The following is a 22215-nucleotide window of genomic DNA, read 5'->3' as shown; positions in this document are numbered from 1 at the left end:
TAGATCTAAGTTTCTGTCAAAAAGACCCTGAGACTCTGACAGTTTCCAGCTCTATCAACACATTTTCTATATATAGTTCTTTAAGATTTTTTTTATCATCACTCATTACATCATCCATATGTCAAGCCCAAGTGCAGTTTGTTTACATTCCATGAACACAAGACACATCTATATAACCATGCTAGAAGCCCAAAATGTTTCAGATGTTTGAGCTAAGATATTTCTCACAGTCTTAAAGTTGTTATGCATAACTTTCTCAACACAGAGTCCCCCCACAAATGCGCTCCTTGCTCCTGTTTGAGAAGTATTTGTTAAACAGTATACAGTAGCTGGCTATTTAGGGAAATCACTCAGTTTTCTTTAAATGACACTACTGTATGAGATCCTTTTTTTAAAAATTAGACCTTCAGTGGGCTTGAAGTATCACAAAGGGTAGTTAAGACCACAGAAAATTGATTTTTGTGGATTTGTTGAAAGGACACCTTGAGTAAGCCCCTTCTGATTTTGACTTGAGGGAAACAGTAGTGATAACACCAGTAAAGGCTGCATTACATGTGGCTTTACCAGCTCCAGCTAAAGCTATGATGTTTTGCATAATGATTCATTGGCACTCATTGGTATTCTTCATGTAATGACCAGCCAACATGTCTGTTGTGAAATGCTACATAAGAAGTGTCCTTGTTCTTGAGACAAGGCAGTTGTGTCTCTGTCAGTAACTGTCATCAAACCAACCAGCTCACTTCCAGCAGTTTTGAGTGGAGCTGTTGAATCAAGGATGTGTTGTTAACGAACGGCGATGCACGACATCGACAACGACTTGCTGAATATTATATGCCTATTTTGCTTTACAACTTATAACAAGGAAAACGTGATATGTTTGGTTCCAGTTGGTAAATTACTTTTTGGGTTTGAATCAGTTGTATTTTTGGTCAAAATGGAGCAGCTGTATACTTCATATATAACCCTGTATGGATGTTATGTTATGGATGTGCTTGTTAAACTGTTTTTTGGATTTGAGCAACTCTCGTACGTAGGCGGTATTGGAGGCAAAAGTATTTTTATTTATTTGGTGGAAAAGGAACAGCAGCTTGTCAGTCAGTCGGTTGTGTGCTTGGGCAGATACTCTAAACTAGTCTCTAGACTTCACCTAAGAAGCCCTGACACTGATCTGTTGTTGTCCTTGCTACAATCAGGTTTTATCGAATTTTACAAGAAAAAAGTAAATAGAATATCAATCCAAGCTGTGAGTTAAATTCTGAAGTGTGATGCTGCAGAGTTTATTCTTACAGGCAGGTTAGCATCTGATGACGGGACGGTAAAATGTTAATTCGTTCAGCATTCTGTTTCATTACAAGTCTGCTAGCGAGAGTACATACTGGTGCATCAGTACTGCAGCTATGTGTGGTACGATGTTGGAGCTAAATTTGTCTTCTCTTGTCCTGTTTGTTTCTCTGCTGGCGGCCTATATGCCCCATGCAATACCTCATATCAGGGTCTGCAGCAATTTCTCCGCAGGCCATTGTCATGTTTGGTCAGCCCCTCTGCGGAGGATTTAAAGTCGAGAGGTGAAAAGAATGCAGGGGAAACCCGGACTTTAATTATAGTATAAATGAATGCTTCAAGAGCATTATCAGCTTCAAGCCTCGTGGTTTAAAAAGGTGTAAATACCAGTCATCGAGTAGAAACCTGTGCTTGGTTCCACTATTAACAGAGGGAATGTTGGTGTTATTTGTGCCTACTTAAGTTTCCATCATCAGTTATATTATGTAGGCTCTATGGCAAATTTGTGATCTGTTTAAATCTTATTTTACATTTTCAAAAATATGTGACGGACTACATTAAGAACATCGACTGCTGTCTGCTTGTACTGAACCTCTGAAAGTGTGCATGGCAAAAGTTATAATTCCACTGTGATGAAAGTTTTAGATTTAGTGTGAAGGATGTTTCAGGGATTTGAGGTGAAGGAGAAACGACCCAGGACAGTTAAATGCGGTGTGAACATGTGTTGCTGATATTTAGCATGTCAGCATGTTGACTACAGCTGTCACGCCTATTATTTAAAATTCAAATTATTTGAACGTCAGAAAACTTTTTATATTTGTTCAACTTTAAATTCATAGTACCTACCATGTTACCTTGTTTAGCAGGACGAATGCATAGTGACCTCTAATCTAACATTTAAACAATGTTATACAATGTAGTTTGTGATGAGGCTTAGTGGAAACCCTGCTGTGTCTCTCAGGATGTAGAGCGGGCTGTCCATTATTAAAAGGATTGTCAGTTTGATCTCCGGATGTTAATGTGACTTGTGCAATGGACAGGCCAGTGCCTTACATGTCAACTCCACCATTGAATTTTGGGAGGTAAACCCTTTGATTCTGGTAACATGTCCTCTCATGTGCCACCCTCAGGATAAACTTACGGAGAACATCTTGGTATCAATACGGTCTGTTTTTCATTCCTGTAATAGTTTCAGTTTCTGGTGTGAAATGCACTTTACAGCCTCACTCATCTGTTAGCTTGACAATTAAGTGTTGCTGATTTAAGATAAACGTGAAAATAATATAACGACTTGAATGGAAATTTTTGCAGCTATCAGACTTGAGTGTTACACCCTTGGCTCAACGGCAATTGATTTTGTAGAGGTTTAATCATACAAATGCACATCAAGTAGGGTTTTGCTTGGAGAAAGATTATGGCTATGTTGGTATAGTTAGTATAATGAACATGAACACACACTCACACACATTCCCTACGGTAGATGAGTCATTAGATTGCTGTAGGCCTCAGGTGGGGCCACATGCACTCTGAAATAAGGATCCTCTACTCACTGTACCTGTCGTGTAACTGTTGGACTACAAGCGCCCCCTAACAGTCAGTATCAGCCAGCATAAACATACAGAGTATGCAAAGGAGAGGCGTTTATCTGCATTAAAAGCAATTTGTGGAGCTACGTGTTTTTTTTTATTTTTTATATTGATTCAGTCCTAAAATCCCTTAATAATTATGTCATACATGAAAACACTGACAGTTAAATGGTGGTGATTTGTTGGGAAATAAAACTGCCACCCCAAGCCACCACAGCAAAACATACATCTAGCACCACTGTAAGACACAGGCCACATTCAGGGAGCCAGCCAGTTTATCAGTCAGAGCAATGTTTTAGTTCAGCATCATTCACCAGCCTCTCCAGGCTGTTTTTGCACAGGAGGGTAGTTGTTCTTTAATAAAGACGACAAGACAGAGAGCTAATCAACCAGGCAGCCAATGGAGAGCAGTGCTGCTGACGGCAGAGCAGAGCTGTTGTTTGGTATCAGTATTCAACAGTATGGTAATGATCTCTATCTGAATACCAACACGGCACAGCAACACTGTTACACAAGCTGGATACAGATCTGTAACTGTCTGTAGTGTGAAGAAATAAGAGACTGTAGGCAGGAATGGCACTCTGGCAAACTCAGCTCTGGCATTGTGCACGTGTGTGTTCACTATACTGCATCCAGATAGGGCAATGACACCGCAATCGAGTATTGGGAGTAATCTTTGCGAATCTCAGGAATCAACTCTGGCTCTCTGGTGCTTGATTCTTTTTCATCCAACTTTAAACAATCAAACAAATACAGACAACCAAACGTAAACAGTATAATATGCATAGAACAAGAAGCCACTTGTAGGGATGTCAGAGGTCACAGTGCCTGGACCGTAGTTGGAGATGGAGGCATTTCAGTTATTTTGTAGTATCAGAACTAGAGCAGGTCTGATAATGATGTATCGAGGTTGATACAGTATCCGGTCGAATATCTATTATCAATCAAATATCGAAAATGCTTTTGTCCAGAACCAGAAGATATTCAGTTAACCGGAAACTCATGAGAAAATATTCACATTTAAGAAGCTGCTATCAGAGAATTTAGACTTTTTTACCTTTTTTAAAATGTTGACGGCAAAATGATTATTCAGTTGATCTTTGCAGCTCTTATGTATATGTGACTTAAAAATCTAGGTTTCTCATGTTTTGAAATACATTGGGTGCCTACTTCCAGCAGAATCGTTTTCCTTCGGTCACCATAGAACTTCAAACTTATCTTATGTGTCTATTAATTTTTCTGCCATTTTGTAGAACTTCTTTTCCACCTGTTTTCTTTCTGTTGAAGGTGCAAGTGTTTGACATGTGACACTAATTTTTACTATCCTGACCTTGATCTTGAAACATGCTGAGCTAGAGGCAGGTTGCGTAACTTGTTCATACATGATGCAAGCTGTTTAAAGCAATTAGTTAGAGTGCAGGGGTGGTAAAGCCCATTAACTTTTTCGTGTGTCTGATACATCACTCTGTTCCACACTAACCATTACACTGAGCTCTATACCCACATGTTTTGTTTACACAAACCAACCACAGCTGAACATTATCTAGCCTGGTAGGGAGGTTGTCATCAAAATGCATAAACAGTGAAAGTGTCATTTACACATGTTGACCAGAGTAAATAATACTCAAGCGAATCTGTGTCTTCTACTATCTGATGGAGCAACTCATCCTGAGTCCTCAGCTTTTCAACACTTCCTCAGACAGAAAGCAGGTTGCTGTCGACACTAAGTGGCTTCATGAACTTATCGTTAAGTCACCACCAGCCACCAGAACACATGATGCTAAATCCTGGAATGTGACTTATAAGTTTAGGTTAACAAGCTGAATTACAGCAAAGGTATTTCTCCCGTGGCATTAAGTATGTAAGTCTCGAAAGACCCTGCAATGTATCGAGTGATTTATTGATCTTGTAGCCATCAGAACTGTTGCTATTAAATGCACAATAGAGTATCATAAAAATGAATCTGTGAAGCAAATGCTCGCTTCCTCAGATTTCATCATGCTCACACACAGGTTGTTTCATTCAGTTGACAGTATTTTTAAGGTTAAGGAAACAGAGAAATAGAAAAACACCACCTGTAAGTTGCTTGGTTAAAAAAACAGAAGCTTCCCCCCGTCCCCTTAGATACCTGTTCAGCTTCTCTAAGGGACAAATGTATTACTTATAAAGAAAACACATTTGAATTAGTTTTTCTAATAGCAAATAACAGACAGAGACATAACCAAGAGTGAAAATGACATTTGATAGTATTTTCACGTTATAGTAAACCTTTATTTAGAGTCATAGGAAACACTTGCCTGTATCGATTGATTTTGCTTTGTTTAAGCATCAAAAATCTAATTGAAAAAGTAAAAAAACAGTTGATGTCTTGATGTCAAAGATATTTAGTTTATAGAAAGTAAGTTTCTAAGTAAGTTATTGTTTTTAAAGCACCTTTCACAAAAAATTACAAAGGGCCTTTATTGATGTGTACATTAAAGATAAAATAGCCAAATGACAAAATGGCAGTTTATATATCATATTACTTAAATCAGAAAATATTGATAACATTTGAGAAGCTGGAAATAGATGTTTCACATCTTTGCTGTGAATTACCTTCATCATTAATTGATTTATCAAAATTGCTACTTATTTGTCTTATTTTTTAAAAATATATCAGTATCTGCGTATATGTTGTATAATATCACCACGTTTCGCACAACATTTCTTTTCCTCTCCTGCACAATTATTTGTCTTTGTATTATTAAACAGAATTCTTGTTTTATCATTGTGCATATAAATAAATAAATAAAATAAAAAAATAAATAAATAAATATAGCAACAGAAGATGTTTGGGGTCATCTAACTGTAAAATATCCTGTCTTCATTATGTAATGCATACATCTTTGATCACAAGAGTATTGAAACAAGATTTGAAAGATCCTTGCAAAAATGATGTGTTCATGCATATTTCTAGTATCAGAATAATGGCCAACAAATCTATATTTTAAGTTTGATTTAACTACCTAATATTTGTTTCGACATCGACCCCAAAAATCCAGTATCAGTTGGGCGCAACTACGAAATACATATTTATTATTTTGTTGAAATCTTGTGAGTCACGAGTTCAACAAGATAACAGATACTGGAGGATACTGTCTGCTGTGCTCTCTCTCTTCCCCCATCTTCCATATCGACCACTAAGTGACAGAGCTGAAAATAGGCAGCTGAAAATAGGCAGCTAAATTCTGTAGCCGAAACACACGCCAACACGCACCTTTCAAGGAAACGCACTCTCTGCTGCAGAAATATGCTCACATGCTGACTGATAAAACCCTCTTTCTGTTTGCCAGTAGCAGCAAACAGCCTCTTTTGGAAATGGTGGCAGGAGTCCAGGCTTCAGTCAGCTGGCTCTCTGCACCGACACACACCAGGATCAACAAACTCTTCTGCTCTCTCTCTCCATGTACAGCCTCACTGACACACACTGTAACCAGTAAAAGTCAGTTTTACATGTCTGCATCATGTGTGTGCCCTCAGTGAACTTTGAGTAAAATTCACAGCCAAGTTCTTACTCCGCACTGAGGATGCGATAACAGGACGGCCTCATGGCATGTTGTGCCAAGCAATCTTTCATCACCTACATTATACATAACTTCATGCTGTGGCTCGGCTCATGTGGAAGTTGCCAAATATCATGTGAGCACTGCAGCACCATCCAAAACGGTTCCATTATGTTTGAACTAGTGGGGTCCTCAGCCTATCCTAGGAACCGGTTATTGTTATCGACTAGAATAAAGCCAGTCATAAGCCAATCCTTTCTTTTGATGTGTTCAGTCCTTGTCAGCCTGATAGTGTAACAGCACTGCTCTCCTTTACCCATGGCTCAACAAAGAAGGATTGCTTGCTTGTCAGTAACTCATAAAATGCAACCTTAGGCTAGTATGTAGCAATTTACTTGCCTGATAGCACAAGTGGTAAACAAGAATTGGACACATTTCACAGTTTAAGGAGTGATCCATCTTGTGGCAGGTGAATATGTTAGAGCTCAGGTGCAAGCAAACATTTTAATCACCCTGCAAACAGGAGTTTAGTTTGGTGACAGTACGGGTGGGCGAAACTTCAACTATATATTGCACAGTTTGCCACTAGTGTAAGGCGGATAAGATTTAACATGAACGTTAACTTTAGCCTGTACTGTCTCCTCCTAAGTAGATTTCTGACAATGGATGGGATGATATTAAAATGTCATATCACAATTATCCTAGCCAAATAAACATAACATATGCTGGAATAATGTTATCTTATATTTTGTTAAAAACACACAGATTAATGACGGACAGTAATTATGAATAGAAAATTCAGGTAGCAGCTTCTCATATTTATCCAGCGCTGACCTTTACTTTCACTGAAAAGACAAACATTGCAGACTGCAGGTTTTATTAGCTGTTAATTCCTGAGTAGACAAGCTGACTTTCTTTCATATCGTGTGTGTAGATAATTTAAGCTTATTAACTTATTATTTTTGAACTACATCCTGGAGTGTGTGAAATAACGACTAAAGCCTACCCAATCTGACACATTTCCAGTTTGTTAGTTACGCATTTAATCACCATTGAAGCTACTATAAATATCAGGCTCGGTATTAGCAGATACATGATGTTAAAGGATAGAGATCCGTAGTTTATACTGGAAATGTTCCATTTTGGCTGTATGAATTCTGGAAATACATTATTTTAACAGATGGGGGAATCCAGCGACATGACTGGTTCCATGTGTGGAAGGCGAGAGTCATCCCTTGCTGTTCAGTTTTTCTTTCTCCAGCCTAACAAGCCTCTATCCGTCTTCTCTCCGCTCAGCATTAGTGTTAATATAACAGGTTTATCGTACCAGTCATGACTTGCTCCCTTCAGCGTGACCGACTTATTCATTAAGAAAGTATGGAGAAAATCTCACGCATCAGTTCCAGTCCTGTAGTGTGACCAATCCTTTGACATCCAGCTCCCCAAGGACCTTTTTTTTTCAGACTTTAACTGTCAGTAATTATTAACACAAATTTCACAGCTTCTTTTTTGTCTACCATTTGACTGTACACTTCTGGAGCTATGATGTTGACCCTTGGTTGTTCTTTGATCTACACAATTAATCATATTGACATTACACAACATAACCTTCAGTGTTTTCCTGGTGGGAGATGCGAGTTAAGGGAGTCTATCAAGTTGAGAAGGAAATCTGTCGTGACTGGCCCAAATTCCCAGTATGACGGATGTTTGGTTTGACCTTTTTACTAAAAAAGTATTTTATCATCTATCCTAACTAGGGGAAAGTCATCCTATCTCTGTATGTAGGAGAGCTTCACAGCGGGTGGGAATTGTTGGGAGAACAGTTGGTAAATGATTTGACAAAAATCTGCAAGAAATAAAAGGGACTTTCAAAGATGTTCATCACTCCTTTTTGCTTGCTCTCATTATTCCACTTCAAAGATCCCTCCCCAACATGCGCCCACTGTAAATAATACCCGGTGAGTTTACCTGAGTTTAATATGAGGTTTCAGCTTTCTGAATTATTAAAATCATATCGGTATCTTTCATGGCTACAGTTTTGATACAGAATTCTCTTTTTTCTTTTCCCACACTTGCAGGCTGAGCTTTTGTGGAGGGATAGTAACACCATAATGATTGTTGACACCCCCATTACTTATGTTGGAAGCACAATAAAAAGACAGGTCTTCAAGAGAGGAGTAATTACAGCAGGCGATATCTGTTTGATATCCAGGCCTATGGTGATTCATCAGCCAAGTCAGGGCCGTCGAGTCAATCTGGATTTAAATGTGTTTTTTAATCCATTTTTTACATTTTTTTCTTTATTTTTCACCTCTGCCTCTTTGTCAGTGTCATTTTCAACTTTAGTACAGCCTTTTGGAAAGACACAAGCAATGCAACTCAGCCTTTGTGCTGCTCAGTTTGGTGTGACTGTACCTTAATATATGGGGAGCTATTGTTTAAAAGATATCCTGAAAAACTCCTTTGTGACTGTTTTTACCTATTTCTTTTCCAATAATTAAGTAATTGAGAGCTAGAATTGGTGTCTTATTCAGCTAATTTGAAAACACGATATCAAAAGGTCTTGATCCTTTGTGTTTGGACCAAATGTTCTGTTGAGCTTGATGCATACATCTGGACTGATGCAGCACATCAAGGGCTTAAAAAGCCCCAAAGGAGAGAATAATATGTGAACCCAGTAATCCAGTAGTTGTCGAAGATCAGGGGACCAACAAAGTCAGGAGGAGTCGTTCTCTATGGTCCACAAATATCTGTACAAAAGTTCATGGCAATAACTCTTAAAATCTGTGAGACACTAAAACACATTCATTCATTCATTTAATTATATTCAGAGTGTAGTTGGAGTGTAGACTGTTAAAAAAGGGGTTATTTTTCAAAGAAGACCTACTTCTTCTTGCCTAGAGTTGGAAGTATTTTTGTGACTTCTACGAATTATTCTGTGACTTGATAAATGCATGCCCAGAGTTCATCTGTCAGGAGACGAGTACGATCTGTTAATTAACTCGTGTATGTGTGTGCGCATGCAGCAATGCCACCAAACTGGTGTCATGTGTCGACCTGCTGACTGGTTAAATGGTTGTCGTGCCTGTTGGCTTCCAGCTGATGGTTTGTGCTGTTTTTTGTAGGCTGAGGGCAAATTAAAATCCAAACACAATTACATGGCATTCATTTTGCTGACACTAATGAGGGAGGAGGCTTGGAGAGAGAACGGGAGGAGGAGGACACAGAGAGGGATAAAGGGATACAGTGTTTCCCCAAGAAATGTTCAGTTAGTGGGTGGAGGAATGTTGGTGGTGAAAATTAGTCAAAACTTTAGATTGCAAAGTTGTGCAATTGTGTGGTGATATATAAATTGGAAAAATATGATTCCTTATTTAACTATTAATTTCAGATCCTTACAAAATGATTTTCTTTTGATCTTGTACGTTGCCTAGTCAGGATACTGCAAGTTAAACATTCTTTTCATATAACCCAGAAATGAATAGAAAAGCAGTAGTTGTCATGATGGCAGGATTAATGTTGTTACATAATTTTTAATGGGGATGGAGATTAATCACTAATGGTTGTTGTGGAGAAACGGTAGGATGAACGCAGAGGCAGAGATGGATTGTAGGAAGGAGAGGGAAAACAAAAATTGACAGAAACTGCAGTGAACAGACAGAAAGATCATTAGATACGCTACAACAAAGTGTTGTCTAAGTGCTTAGGCCATTGAAAATGTATGTACCCTCGTCTGATATGGATTCATTTTAAACAGTTCAGCTTACATCCTATTTTAAAGGTAACATGTGGGGACACTGTAACCCTCTAACACAACCATTTTAAACACTAACTCTAGGTAATTACATATTGGATGTGATTTTCATGGGTTTGGCTATCATTTAAGGTAATTATGATATCATTATACAAGCTAAAATGATATCTGAGATAAGGAAACATGATGACATCACAAAAAGAAACCCGCTTCATATAACATAGGGAACCAGACGATCAGACAGGTTGTAAACAAATGTCCAGGTCAGACAAGTTTAGTTGGAGGAGAAACAAAAGGATTACCCATCTAGACTAAAGTTGTAATTAACCAAAATTGTGTTTGTTTTTATCTACTGGGGTGGGAGTGATTTCAAAACTTGTGAAGGATGTGAAGGAGACAGAAGCAAGATGTTGGTATTTGGCAGTTTACCAGTTGACTGAACAGGGAACAAGTTTTTTCCCTCATGGTCTGTCAAACACAGGAAATCTCAGCTCATATCTATGGTTAGTGTGTCAGTAAGTCAACCAATCAGTGAAGTTCTCTGTGATATTCTGTGTTGACGATTTGGAAGGGAAGATCAGATCAACTGTCAGAGCATCACACCTGAACTTGCCATTTAAAAAAAAAACAGCCAGCAAGCCCACCTGAGTTACCCAAGCTAAACAATAAATCTGTCATTTATTTATTCATTCTATTGAGTTTAATGTCAGCCGCTGAATTCTGCCCATATTGCTGGTGGCCTGTGTGTGCTTCATAGTTTATCAGCTGGGGTTACTGCGGAGTGAGAAAATGACTGAGGTGACATTATCCATCAGCAGCCAAAGTTCATTGTCAGTCGGCGCTGAAACTCTGATAAATGAGGAAATGAAGCAACGGTGATTCAGCACAAAGCCATCGTTTGTATGTGGAAATGAAAGGGGTTTCCTGTGAGAGTCACTAGGGTTAGGTGTTAAACTTAGTTTGTCAGATCAAACACAAATTGAGATCAGACACCAACCTGGAAGTGAGAGAAGGATACTGGGAACTCCTCCGAAGGCCAAATAAGCTTTTATCTGTCTGCTGAATTTTTAAGTATGGAAAGTGCTGTCTGTTGAAGGTGAAAACATCCCAGTGATTCACAGGTTAGTAAACCTTTACCCACAGGTCTTATTGCACAATACACATCCAGTAAGTACATTTACACATTTTCATCCGCCCACCACCCTCCTGAACAAATGTTTTTCTCAGATTTAGAGACCTGCACCCTTGTGGTCATTTCACTGCGCCTGTACTTGTTCCTGTTAGCTATTGACTGTTGCCTTTTTTCAAATTCTGTCAAGCAGCACAAGCTTTCCAGGTGATTTATTTGTGTTGTATTGATGTAATGCAGCGTTTCTTAAACTTCTGATGCAATCTACAATCTCAAAAAAAGGTATTAGGCTGTTAGACTGATGTTAAAATACAGGCCTGCTCTATTCAGCCTACTGGTTTGTGCCGTTGCTAACGTTGGCAGGTGCTGTGGAGGCTTAAACAGTGCTAAGTAAGAAGCCATTAGTTCTCCTGCTGTTATGTACTTCTCTTCCTGATAGTGTTTGAAATTCTCATCGTACCTTTGCTCACAAACTTGCCGTCACAGTTTGAGCTTGGCTTGTAAACAATCATGGATGACGTATTGTTGATGTGCAATATCCATGAACACGACTACGTAGCAGGCTAAAACCAAAATATTACAGGAAAGATGAAACTTATTGAAATTCTGCAGTACCTTAATTTCACATGTTTCTGTGCACACAGTAATGTCACTGCAACACACTTTGTGGGAAATGAAAGCGGCAAAACTAAAAACTATAGCTATAGATTTGACAGGACCGAGGGGCTGTACGACATATTTCTTATAAAGCCGTGAAACAAGTTAATATCAACATGTCCAAACGCTTTATTAGATCATGTATGCCGATGACGTTTGCGTGACTGAGATAAAACCAACAGTCTGCTGCTCCCAGGTCGATGACGCCATGGTGTGTGTGTGTGTGTGTGTGCGCGCGTGTGTGTGTCAGAGACATACGAGATAAAAGTGTGTGAGAGCCATATGTGAGTTATGTGACGCATAGTGTGTGCGTGTGTGTATGAGTGTGTTGTTGCTGGGTGAAAAGCTCTATAGTTAGGTCCCTCCCTCCCTGTCTCCAGGTTACCATGGGGACAGGAGGTAACTGTCTGTGTGTGTGTATATGTGTGTGTATAGCTATCATGATCTGTGAATTGGTAGCTTTTCGTGGCACACTGCAGCAGGATAAACAGCGAAGTCAACCAGTCCGTTTCGGCAGCTCTCTCTCTCTCGTTTTTTGTTTTTTCCTCCTTCAGTCCCTCCCTCCTCTCTTCAGTGTTCAGTCTCTCTCTCTGGTAGATCGACAGTGGGTTTCAGTCATGACGGAGAGCTGAGATCTGATGAATGAAACTCCTGGAACGACAGACAGACAGGCCTCAGGCATCCAGATCAGATCGCTAACTGTGTGTGTGTGTGCGTGTGTGTGTGTGTGTGTGTGTAGTGTAATTTATACCATACTGTGTCTGTGTTCTAGCGTTCTCCCGTTTATTTATGCTTGTGTGTGAGGTTTGTGTTTGAATGTTAGCTTTTAATTACTGTCTGTTTGTGTGCAGTTTTTTGCCTGATATGTGTTTGTACATCTGTGTTTGTGTGTGTGTGTGTGTGTGTCACTCTTCATTTCTGTGTCTGTGAATGATTTCAGCGTCTGTGTGCTCTCTGAATTATGAGATTCTTGTCACAGAAGTCACAGAGATTCTTGTTGTGTGTGTTTCTCTGTTGTATTTGTTGTCGTCCTCATTGATTCGTGATTTGTGACTGTGTCCAAGTGCTTCCAAATGATGTGAAATGTTGCTGCATTGTCAGTATCATTATTTATTTCTGGTCTGTGAACTATAGTATTGCCTAATGATTGAATTATGAAGAAGTTGGACACAGCTCTAAGTGCTGACATGAAGGAAATGGTAATGAGTTAATTGTGAAAGTAGTAACAAATCCACAAATACGAGTAACCTCTTTATGTATTGTGTATCCATGGATGTATTAATAGAGCTGGATAGTTGGTCAGAGTTGCTTGCAGTCTATCCTGGTGGCCAGGTGCAGTATTGCAACAACAACAAGAAAAAACATGCAGTCAAGACAGCTTGCAGTTCTTAAAGATGTTTTTTAGATTATGACTGTTGACAGGCAGACGATGTACATTTTTGCTATCCTTTTAGCCCATACAGATTATAGATTACTTGGATATATTTAGATACCTTGGAAAAGCGCATTTTTTGAATGGATTGTTATCTCAGTGTTTGCGTCAGCGGAACAAATCTGGGTTCACAGTCACTGCCCGTATGAAGCCACATCAGACTACATGGTGTGACTCCCACGCGGAAACTTGAGCTGTATGCTGTTAGTAGCATGTGCAAAGATAGGCACAACATGCTGATTGGCGTGCGAGACAGTCACACTATGGTGAATGCAAAAAGAGCTGGAAGACATGCGCTCCCAAAATCAGTTGTTTTGGAACAATTGATTGCTCCTGATCAGCTACCGCAGCAACAGAGAGAGACAGAGTTTTGGCTAAGACGAGGATGGTGTGTTGGCGTTGCTCCACTGTGGAGCAATAGAAGGTTGTTTAGGTGCACATGTTTTAGTTTTTATTATAATATCTATATTTTTAGTTTGACAGTATAAGAGGTGCCTTTTGGGAAGGTGTTTGGTGTTCATACATTGTAAAACAGAAATGTTTGTGTCTTATTATACAATGAAATAGTAAACCAAAGTTGCAAGTGGGCGTAATGCTACATCGGTCCCCATCAAGAGGATTTTATACGTCTATGATATTTGCCCCACTGTCTGTTCAAAGTAAATGAAAGGAAACAGTCTTCATGGATTTGTTTATATTCACCTGTTGAACTGAACTCTCACCTACACCGGGTTATGAACCAAACCGCAACTTCTGTCTGCACTCTGGAAATGGCTGTTGTCATTCAGCATAAGCACTAATATGAAAATTACTATTTCGTTATGAGCTGCAGCTGAACGTTTACTGTCATCATGAATCATATGTTTTCTATGGTTTGAACTTAATTCTGCTTCATCTCAACAAATACAATTATCCGTTGTCTTCACATGGTTCTGACCTGCTGTGTTTTTTCTGTGTGTTTTAGTTCTACCTGCAGGACACTAAAAGCAGCAACGGGACGTTCATCAACAGCCAGAGGTTGAGTCGCGGCTCAGAGGAGAGTCCGCCCTGCGAGGTTCTCTCCGGCGACATCATTCAGTTTGGCGTCGACGTCACTGAGAACACACGCAAAGGTATATACGCAATATATTACCACGCAGTAACGTGTTAAAATTAGTACGTTCAGTACACTCAAACTCTGTTTCACAGGATGCTGAGAGAGATGCAGAATGGAAAGAGTCAAAGATAGCTGACCGGAGAAATGTTTTTCTTTCCTCTACCAGCCTTGTAGTTGTTGATGCACAAATACAACGGTGAAATAAATTACACTTGACTAAACCTCAAGGGTACCTGGGGGCTCATTTTGCTTAGGTCATAGACAACATGCTGTGCATAGTAAAAATTGAGGTCAGATTTTCAGCTCCACTAATACCCTTTTATTCTGGACCCAATGTGCATTCAACCTGCACTGGACCTCATTCATATTAGACTGTTACACTACTATTACAGGTTACCCTGGTCACATCAATTTTTCAGAGTGACTCCACTCTACAGTTCCAAAGCCCCCCAAAGAGTTTAATGATACTGTGTTGCTGTCCAATTTAACATTTTACATGCATTTTTGGACAGTAATTAGTTTCCAATTGGTTGGTTCTCTGTTCATTGTTGTTACATTGTTAAGTTTCCATATTGTTGTGACTCGTATCAAACTGTCCTTGAGCAAATCACTGAACCGGGATTGCAGTGTGTGCATCTTGTAAAAAATTTAAGTCTCAAACGGACAAAAGCATGGACTAGTTGAATGTAACATGAACAGCAAAAGAGCAAGCTTCGGGCAGGGGGGAGCACACACACTGACCGTGACAACACGCGTGTTTTTATTGAAGATGGCAATCATTGGAAGAATGTATAAATCAGTACAGAGATCAGTTGTTTAGGTTTTGCGCCCCCACATCAACATGACAACGCTCTGGGACAATCATGTCTTGTATTGTGAACAGTACAGCACTTGTGAGATTTTCCTGGAGCCTTGTAGTCAAGCAGTGGTTACACAGACAATATTTCTTAAAGCCCAATGAAATTATTCTGATTTGAGATTCCATCTGAACTGTGTGCATGGACACTAAAATAACTAAAGGGTTTACATGGTCATTAGGAGCATGTATTTTCCTACTCAATGGATTACCAAGGGTCTAAACCTGATTGGGATGCCCTTTGATAAGGCCAAACCGGGCCAGTCTCTGAGCAAAATTTCCAATTATTAGTAAAATATGAGAGTTCATGTGAACACAGCTACTCTGTCCATCTGAATGGTGTAAAATCTAAAAAACGTACTCATGTATTTCAGGACTTCTCTCCACATATTCACTGACCATGAAGAATGTAATTCTAGAGCTAGTTTCTCCCAACATGATGTTGACTCAGAACTGACCACCGTTAATCAAGTGTTGTACATTAACATGGTGGTTGTCTGTCTGTTTTTCCAGTCACTCATGGCTGCATCGTGTCAACAATCAAACTCTTCCTACCTGATGGGATGGAGGCACGCCGACGAAGCGAGTAAGCATTCTCATTGGTTAATACTGATCCATGAATCTGTCATATTGATCCCTCACAAACTGTCTTTGTGGTTAGACGGCTTCAATGAGATATTGTGATTTATTATATTTATTCAACATTATCATTGGACACAGAATGAACCAGTGGGCGGATATTAATAGTTCTCTGGTTGCTGTAAATGATTCTGTTAGTGTGTGTGTGTGTGTGTGTGTGTGTGTGTGTGTGTGTGTGAGCAGCCAAAGTTTCTGCTTGCATGGTGATGTGATTAGTGTCAGTCTAGTTGTTGATGAGGACAGCCATTTTGTTAACGAGCTGTGTGGGAAATGGTGTGTGTGCATGTTTGTGTGTGTTCCTGTTTTTGATCTTTATAACAACATTTGAAAACTGTTGTTGATGTTTGACGAGGGGTCATTTGATGTTTACATAAATTCCTGCTGAGGCTTTGGGAAAAAAACATATTCTGTTCACACATTGTTGTTCCGTGTGTGTGTTTGTTTGTGTGTGTGTTTGTTTGTACAGTTAAATGTAGACCAGCAGCTGACCCAGCATGGAACTTCCTACTGTATTGGGAGTCCCACCTGAGTGTGTTTGTGTGTGTTTGTAATTGGCTGCTATAGTTACCATGTGGATTCTGTGTGTGTGTGTGTGTGTGATGCTGGGGCACGGTGCCATGGTGGGCAGTGCCATCTGCTGCCCTGCTGTCCAGCTTTCAGTCTGGAAAACAGACGAGCATCCTGACCTACATGAATACTGACTAAAAGAAAGAGTTCTGGGACAGTTCTGCTGCTGCGGTTTGTGATGAAGAACAGTTTGATGGAGACTCTTTAGACCATTTAAGCATTTCATCTTATTTTAGCTCAGTTTTAAGTCTCTATCAACTCCTGAAGAAAATATCTGGCTGTTCAAATGCTAAATGTCTCCAGAAGTTCACCAGCTGGGTGCTAACTCTGTCTGATTGACCTTTGGTTCCGAGATGGGAGTCTACACTTGAAAGTATCTGTGCTTTTTCGATGAAAAGGACACTGTGAGAGCAGTTAGAGGGAACCAAAATGGTGGAGTTGAGCTATGTGAAGCCGAGGGGGGCTGCGGATGCCGAGGATGATTCTCCGTAGGTTCCTCACTACAAGCGACATGACATTTGAAACACTATTATAAAAAATTTAACCGAAGAGAACACGAGCATGTCTACGTTCAGGGCTGAATCGTATGCAACAACTTGTTCATGAAATGGGTTGTTTGCAGTCACCTTGTTGAAATGAGATTCAGATGGAGGGCAGAATAGACATGATAACTTATTACATATTATTGCTTCATTTTGTTTATTAATAGTTACAGAGGCACAAACTCCAGCAAAGTAAAGGAGAGAAACAATAAAAAAAACAACTCTAACTTCCCAAAGGATGGAAACGAGCATGATCCCACTCCACTCCTCTCTACGACAGACAAACATCTGGGCAACTTTCAGTAATGAAAACCAAAAGCATTTTGAGAGTTTGTCAAAGTGCTTTCTGTGTCTCATCAAGGAATCTCTTGTGTATCTCTACATGTCAATAATTTGACTTTGCGGCATAGCAACAGAATGATGAGACATCACATGCAAACAAGCTATTTTTAGGATCATTTTTACAAATCTTTGGTGTTGATGGGAAGACTGGTCACATATGCAGCAGCGGTGAGCTGCTTTGATGAAGACATGTGGCCATTCATCTTATCATGGATTAACTCAAACCACAAACACATCATCAATGTTAACAGCACCTTCTTATTCAGCTGGTAGTGTTTTGAAGTGTAGCCTCACAATTTATCATATTGAAAACATGTGCACAGATAAATGGCTCACAAATAAAGCAATAGTAAAAGGCCCAGTTAATATAATCTTCATGCTAATGAAACTTTTATTGTTTAGTCAATCGTCATTTAATTATAAACATCCCTTTTCGGGACAAAACATCAGAAATAACACCTAGTGATAGACCGATACATCGGCTAGCCCATATTATTGGCCGATTTTTGCGTTTTTTACGTGTATCGGCATCGGCCAATGCGGGCTGCTGCGTTCGCCGATCCAGCAGTATTTACAGACAGGCGTCCACAGGCAGCTCCGTGTTGCTGGAGACGCTGCAAGAAATGGCAGAGCAGAAAACCAATCCAGTGTGGCAGCATTTCACAGAGCACTGTTCTACCTCACCTGTTTTTAATATTTGTTAAATATTGTTTATTTGTTCTTGTTTTACCTCACATTTTTTTCAATAAATCTTCCTTTTTTTTAAATTAAGACTCGTAACATTTGTTAGCATCATTGTGTAATTTTTATGACGTAAATTGAGGGAGCAAAAGTAGTATCGGCTCAAGAAAATTAGCAGTCCGTATCGATCATCGGCAAAGGCTGATGAAAAAAAATCGGTGTCGGCATCGGCCCTAAAAAATCCATATCTGTCGATCCCTAATAACACCATCATATGCTTAAATATCAGTGATTCCACTCACTGTCCAAGTAACTTTAACTTTCTCCAGCATGTCATTTTTTTTTTTTTGTTAATGTACATTTTCTTTAATCAAGGACAGCCCTGCTGCCAACTGTATTTAAGTCTATGCTGCCCTGTCTCTATAATGTACTGCTGTAGAGAGAGAGTGATGTGAAGCTAAATCAGACAGTTTTATTAATAGCTGAAGAATGTCTCTGCTCCCTGGTGTTAGCATTAACTATCTGGAGGTCTGCCAGTTGCAGCTTTGTGCAGTCGCTGTCTGTGTGTGAGCAGAGCATCTGTATTTATACTGGAGAAAAAATCTGTGCATTACAACTGTGAAGGTGTGAACCTGAAACATCAAAAGAAAGATGAAATGACCTTTTGAGCTCTGCTCTGTGATGAAAGGTTTACATTTTCTACTAACGCATGTTGTACACATGTCTTTCATTAGCTGAAGTCTGAGCTCCTCCAGCCACTTCCTTTTAGTTTGTATGTAGAATAAAAAGCAGTGACAGATTGAACAAAATGTGTGAACACACCCATATTATTTTGGTTTCCATCTAACTTAAAACACCTGCTGTGACATCATTGATTGGGGCATGGCCAGAGAAGTTTGAAAACGTGCAGCAGGTTTCTGCTGCTGTGATTCAATGATTCAGTGTGGAGTCATTCTTTCATGTTATATTATTAATGTGGTGACACATCAAGTGGAGAGCAGTACAAAAAGATCCAGTTAACAAGTTAGTGCAAGTTATAATTTACAGCTCTGACTCTGCTTTATTTGAAGTTTCACAGTTACAGTTTCTGCGTAGGAAGCGTGACTTCTATCTGGTGAAAATATGACTCTGTAATAGAATTCAGACCTGTTTCTGGTTTAACCACTGTTTATCTACAGTCACTGCTTTGTTCATGACAATAACTCTCTTTTGTTTTCTCTTATCAGTGTTATCACTTGACATATTTCCTTTAACCACACACACTGTCACACACATACACTCACGGTCAAGTGGTGAGACGGGATGTTTCATTTTCACACGCACTGCTCTCTCCCAGGTGAGTGGAGCTTTTCAATGATATAAGCGGATGAGTCTTAGAAAAAGGATGACTCCACCCCCTCATCCAGTGGCAGGTTAGTTATCCAGCACACCCTTTGCCTCCCACATACCATAAAGGCAGCGAAGAGCTATAGCTGCTGCAGAGAGGAGTTCGTTTCCTCACTGTGAGTGCCAGGAGAGGTGGAGCTACAGTAACTTGCACAAGTCAAAAGAGGAAAATCATCTGTTTTGCTCGGAGGAGAGGAGGAGCAAAGAGTAGAAAGAAAGAAAGTTTGTGTTATGGGATGACTTCATTCACGCTGTGGAAAAGAGAGGAGTCAGCTGTTCGGCCTGAAACTAGTAGGGAGAATGAAGTTACAAGGAAGGATCCATTTTCTCACTGTAGTAGCGGAGTCAGGCTGAGATAGAGGCCGAACAGTGAACTTTGTCCTGTGACAGATCACCAGCGGACACGCAGGAAGAAGTCCTGACAGGTAACGTCTCTGCTGTTCAGAATCTGTACCAGGATTTTTAGGTTTAAGCTGATCAGGCCAGGACATGCTGCTGATTTGTTCGTTAAGCTTTATAGCTATATATTGTAGTAAAGATTTGTGTTCCATCCCAATAGGAAGCTTGAATGGCTAATTATATTTGTTTAAGGGGCAGCAGATTATCTATATCCTGTCATAGAATGAAGCTGGAAGTTTGAAGCGCTTGACACTTGCTGCAAGATATAAACACGGCGCTGGTTTCTTTTGGTGTGTTCGGGTGACTGACTCATAGGAGTGAAGATGGTTCAAGCGAGGGATGCAACGATTATAGTCTCAGGAAAAATCCAGTTTCATGGCTTCACAATGTTTTTAACAGTTGCTGCCTTTGGAAACACAAATAATACAGAAACCAAATAAAACAGTATAAAATGATAAATCTAAATGAACAAAAAGTCAGATCAAATCAAGTTTTAATAGGCTAGAAATTCAGAGTGAAAGCAAAAGCAACTCTTTAGTAGGTGTTATGTCCTTGAAGTGAATATATGTCTTTGTGATGAGCGTGAGTTATCCAAAATGCTTCCATACTGTTAACTTTAGGCTTTTTTTTAATTCCTGCTTCCATTATTATTATCTGATGTAGGCTCCATACAAATGAGGAGATTCACTCTTGTGACAGCATGTGTGACTTTGCTTACTTGAACTTGTTGCTGCATGACATTTTGAACTGGTGGACCAGGTTTGTGTTTGTTCCGCCTGCAGGTTTTTTGAATGTTGCGGCAATTTTCTATATTTGTTTCCTCCTTTCCTCAGTATACAACAACAGAAACACACAGTGTAGCTGAGACTTCACGGTTACAAACTCTGACCCTTAAAACCACACTTGACCAAATATTTTCATGGAATAAATGTAAACATTTGATGATTGACGTTATCTTCTCCAGAGGTTGAGTTAGGAACAATTCTTTAATCCATTTAGAGAGTGAGATGAGACGCTTTGCAAGTGAGAAATTAAAGATCTATGATTTACAATGATTTAAAACAGAGAAAATCATCATATCATCACACTTGAGAAGTTGAGAATGCAAATGTTTCGCATGTTTCATTGATAAGTTGTTAGTTAAGCATAATGGTGTAAATCTATGGTAATCTCTTAGTACGATTCAGTTCTGATTCTTGGGTGTCTGATTCAGAATAATGCAAAACGATTCTCAATTGAAAAAAAGATAAGTTTGATTTATTTTAAGTTGCTCATTCCTGCAGTGTGTGTGTGTCAGCTGGTCTTCTTTGTTAGTACTGATCGGGATTTGCACTGATAGCGTTAGTCTCCTAGTGATGGTGTAGAAAGTATTCACAGTATAGGCCTACAGTACTTCTTGCAAAGCTAATTATTCAGTCGTTAAATTAAAGAAATGGTTGCATGTGTGCATGCTGCAGATCATCTGGGTGCAACGATGCCTTGACAATTGAGTTCCACCTTTTTTGTTCTGTCATCATCGCACCATTAACTAACATTTAGAAAACCAATATTTTCTGTTTATACATCAACTTCAAAATTTATGAGTAAACAGTAGATTCTTGTATGAATTGTTTTCAACCACCCATGACTTGCTTGTTAATCATTGTTGTGGCTTTTCTGTTTTTTGACAAATTGATTGATCCACCTCTGGTTTTAGCACTAGTGTTGATGCCAGAATGATTCAATAGCTTGCCTAGCGTGACAGTTTAAGCTTCTGGTACTCTACGGTTTTTTGATAGTCAGTGTTCCAGATGGTTTTCTCTCAATGCCAATAAGCAATGAGTTTGATGCTGAGCCATGTGTTTGGCAGTTAAAAATGTTCTTGAAAACAGCCTAACAAGTTGTCCAAGACTGGTCTGAGTTGTGGTGTGATTGTAAAACTAAATCTGTGGTAGAAATATCTGAGAAAGGCACAGATGGAAACTACTGCCAGTGTTTTCCATCATCATTCTCTGCTGGACTGCATGTAGAACACACTCAGCTAAATCTAGTGTGGATGACTGATTCCTGTAGACCGGCTGCTTTCTGTGTGTGTGTGTGTGTGTGTGTGTGTGTGTGTGTGTGTGTGTGTGTGTGTGTGGGCAGACTTGATGTTCTTGTGCGGTATAGTTGAAGAGCTGTGAATTTAGGTCATGTTATAAGTGGAATTTTTTTCAGTATGAAAAAGAAAATGCTTTTAAATTTAAATATGGGATATTTTGGAGTGGTGCTGGTCTGCTCTTTGCAGTGAGCGTTTGACGATGACTGAAAATTAGTGATTTGTTTGATGTAGACGGAGCCTGCTGTG

General features: G+C 39.5%; 1 protein-coding gene across 16 annotated transcripts in view; it reads left to right on the top strand.

Moving 5' to 3' along the window:
- slmapa (sarcolemma associated protein a) overlaps positions 1-22215 on the top strand; it is a 60480-nt gene that overhangs the window by 4726 nt on the left and 33539 nt on the right. For 13 of the 16 annotated variants that reach the window (XM_030419185.1, XM_030419191.1, XM_030419190.1 and 10 more), the window contains 2 exons: positions 14346-14493; positions 15847-15919. In XM_030419185.1, coding sequence (XP_030275045.1) covers positions 14346-14493; positions 15847-15919 — 221 coding nt within the window. Of the gene's footprint in view, positions 1-12400; positions 12651-12674; positions 13149-14345; positions 14494-15846; positions 15920-19632; positions 19916-22215 lie in introns of those variants that run through there. The other 3 variants (XM_030419193.1, XM_030419195.1, XM_030419200.1) reach the window with 3 other exon arrangements.

The sequence above is a fragment of the Sparus aurata genome, chromosome 6, assembly GCF_900880675.1.
Source record: "Sparus aurata chromosome 6, fSpaAur1.1, whole genome shotgun sequence".
Classification (NCBI taxonomy): domain Eukaryota; kingdom Metazoa; phylum Chordata; class Actinopteri; order Spariformes; family Sparidae; genus Sparus; species Sparus aurata.
Note: the sequence above shows the minus strand (reverse complement) of the source record. Positions and strands in the feature narration are given on the sequence as shown.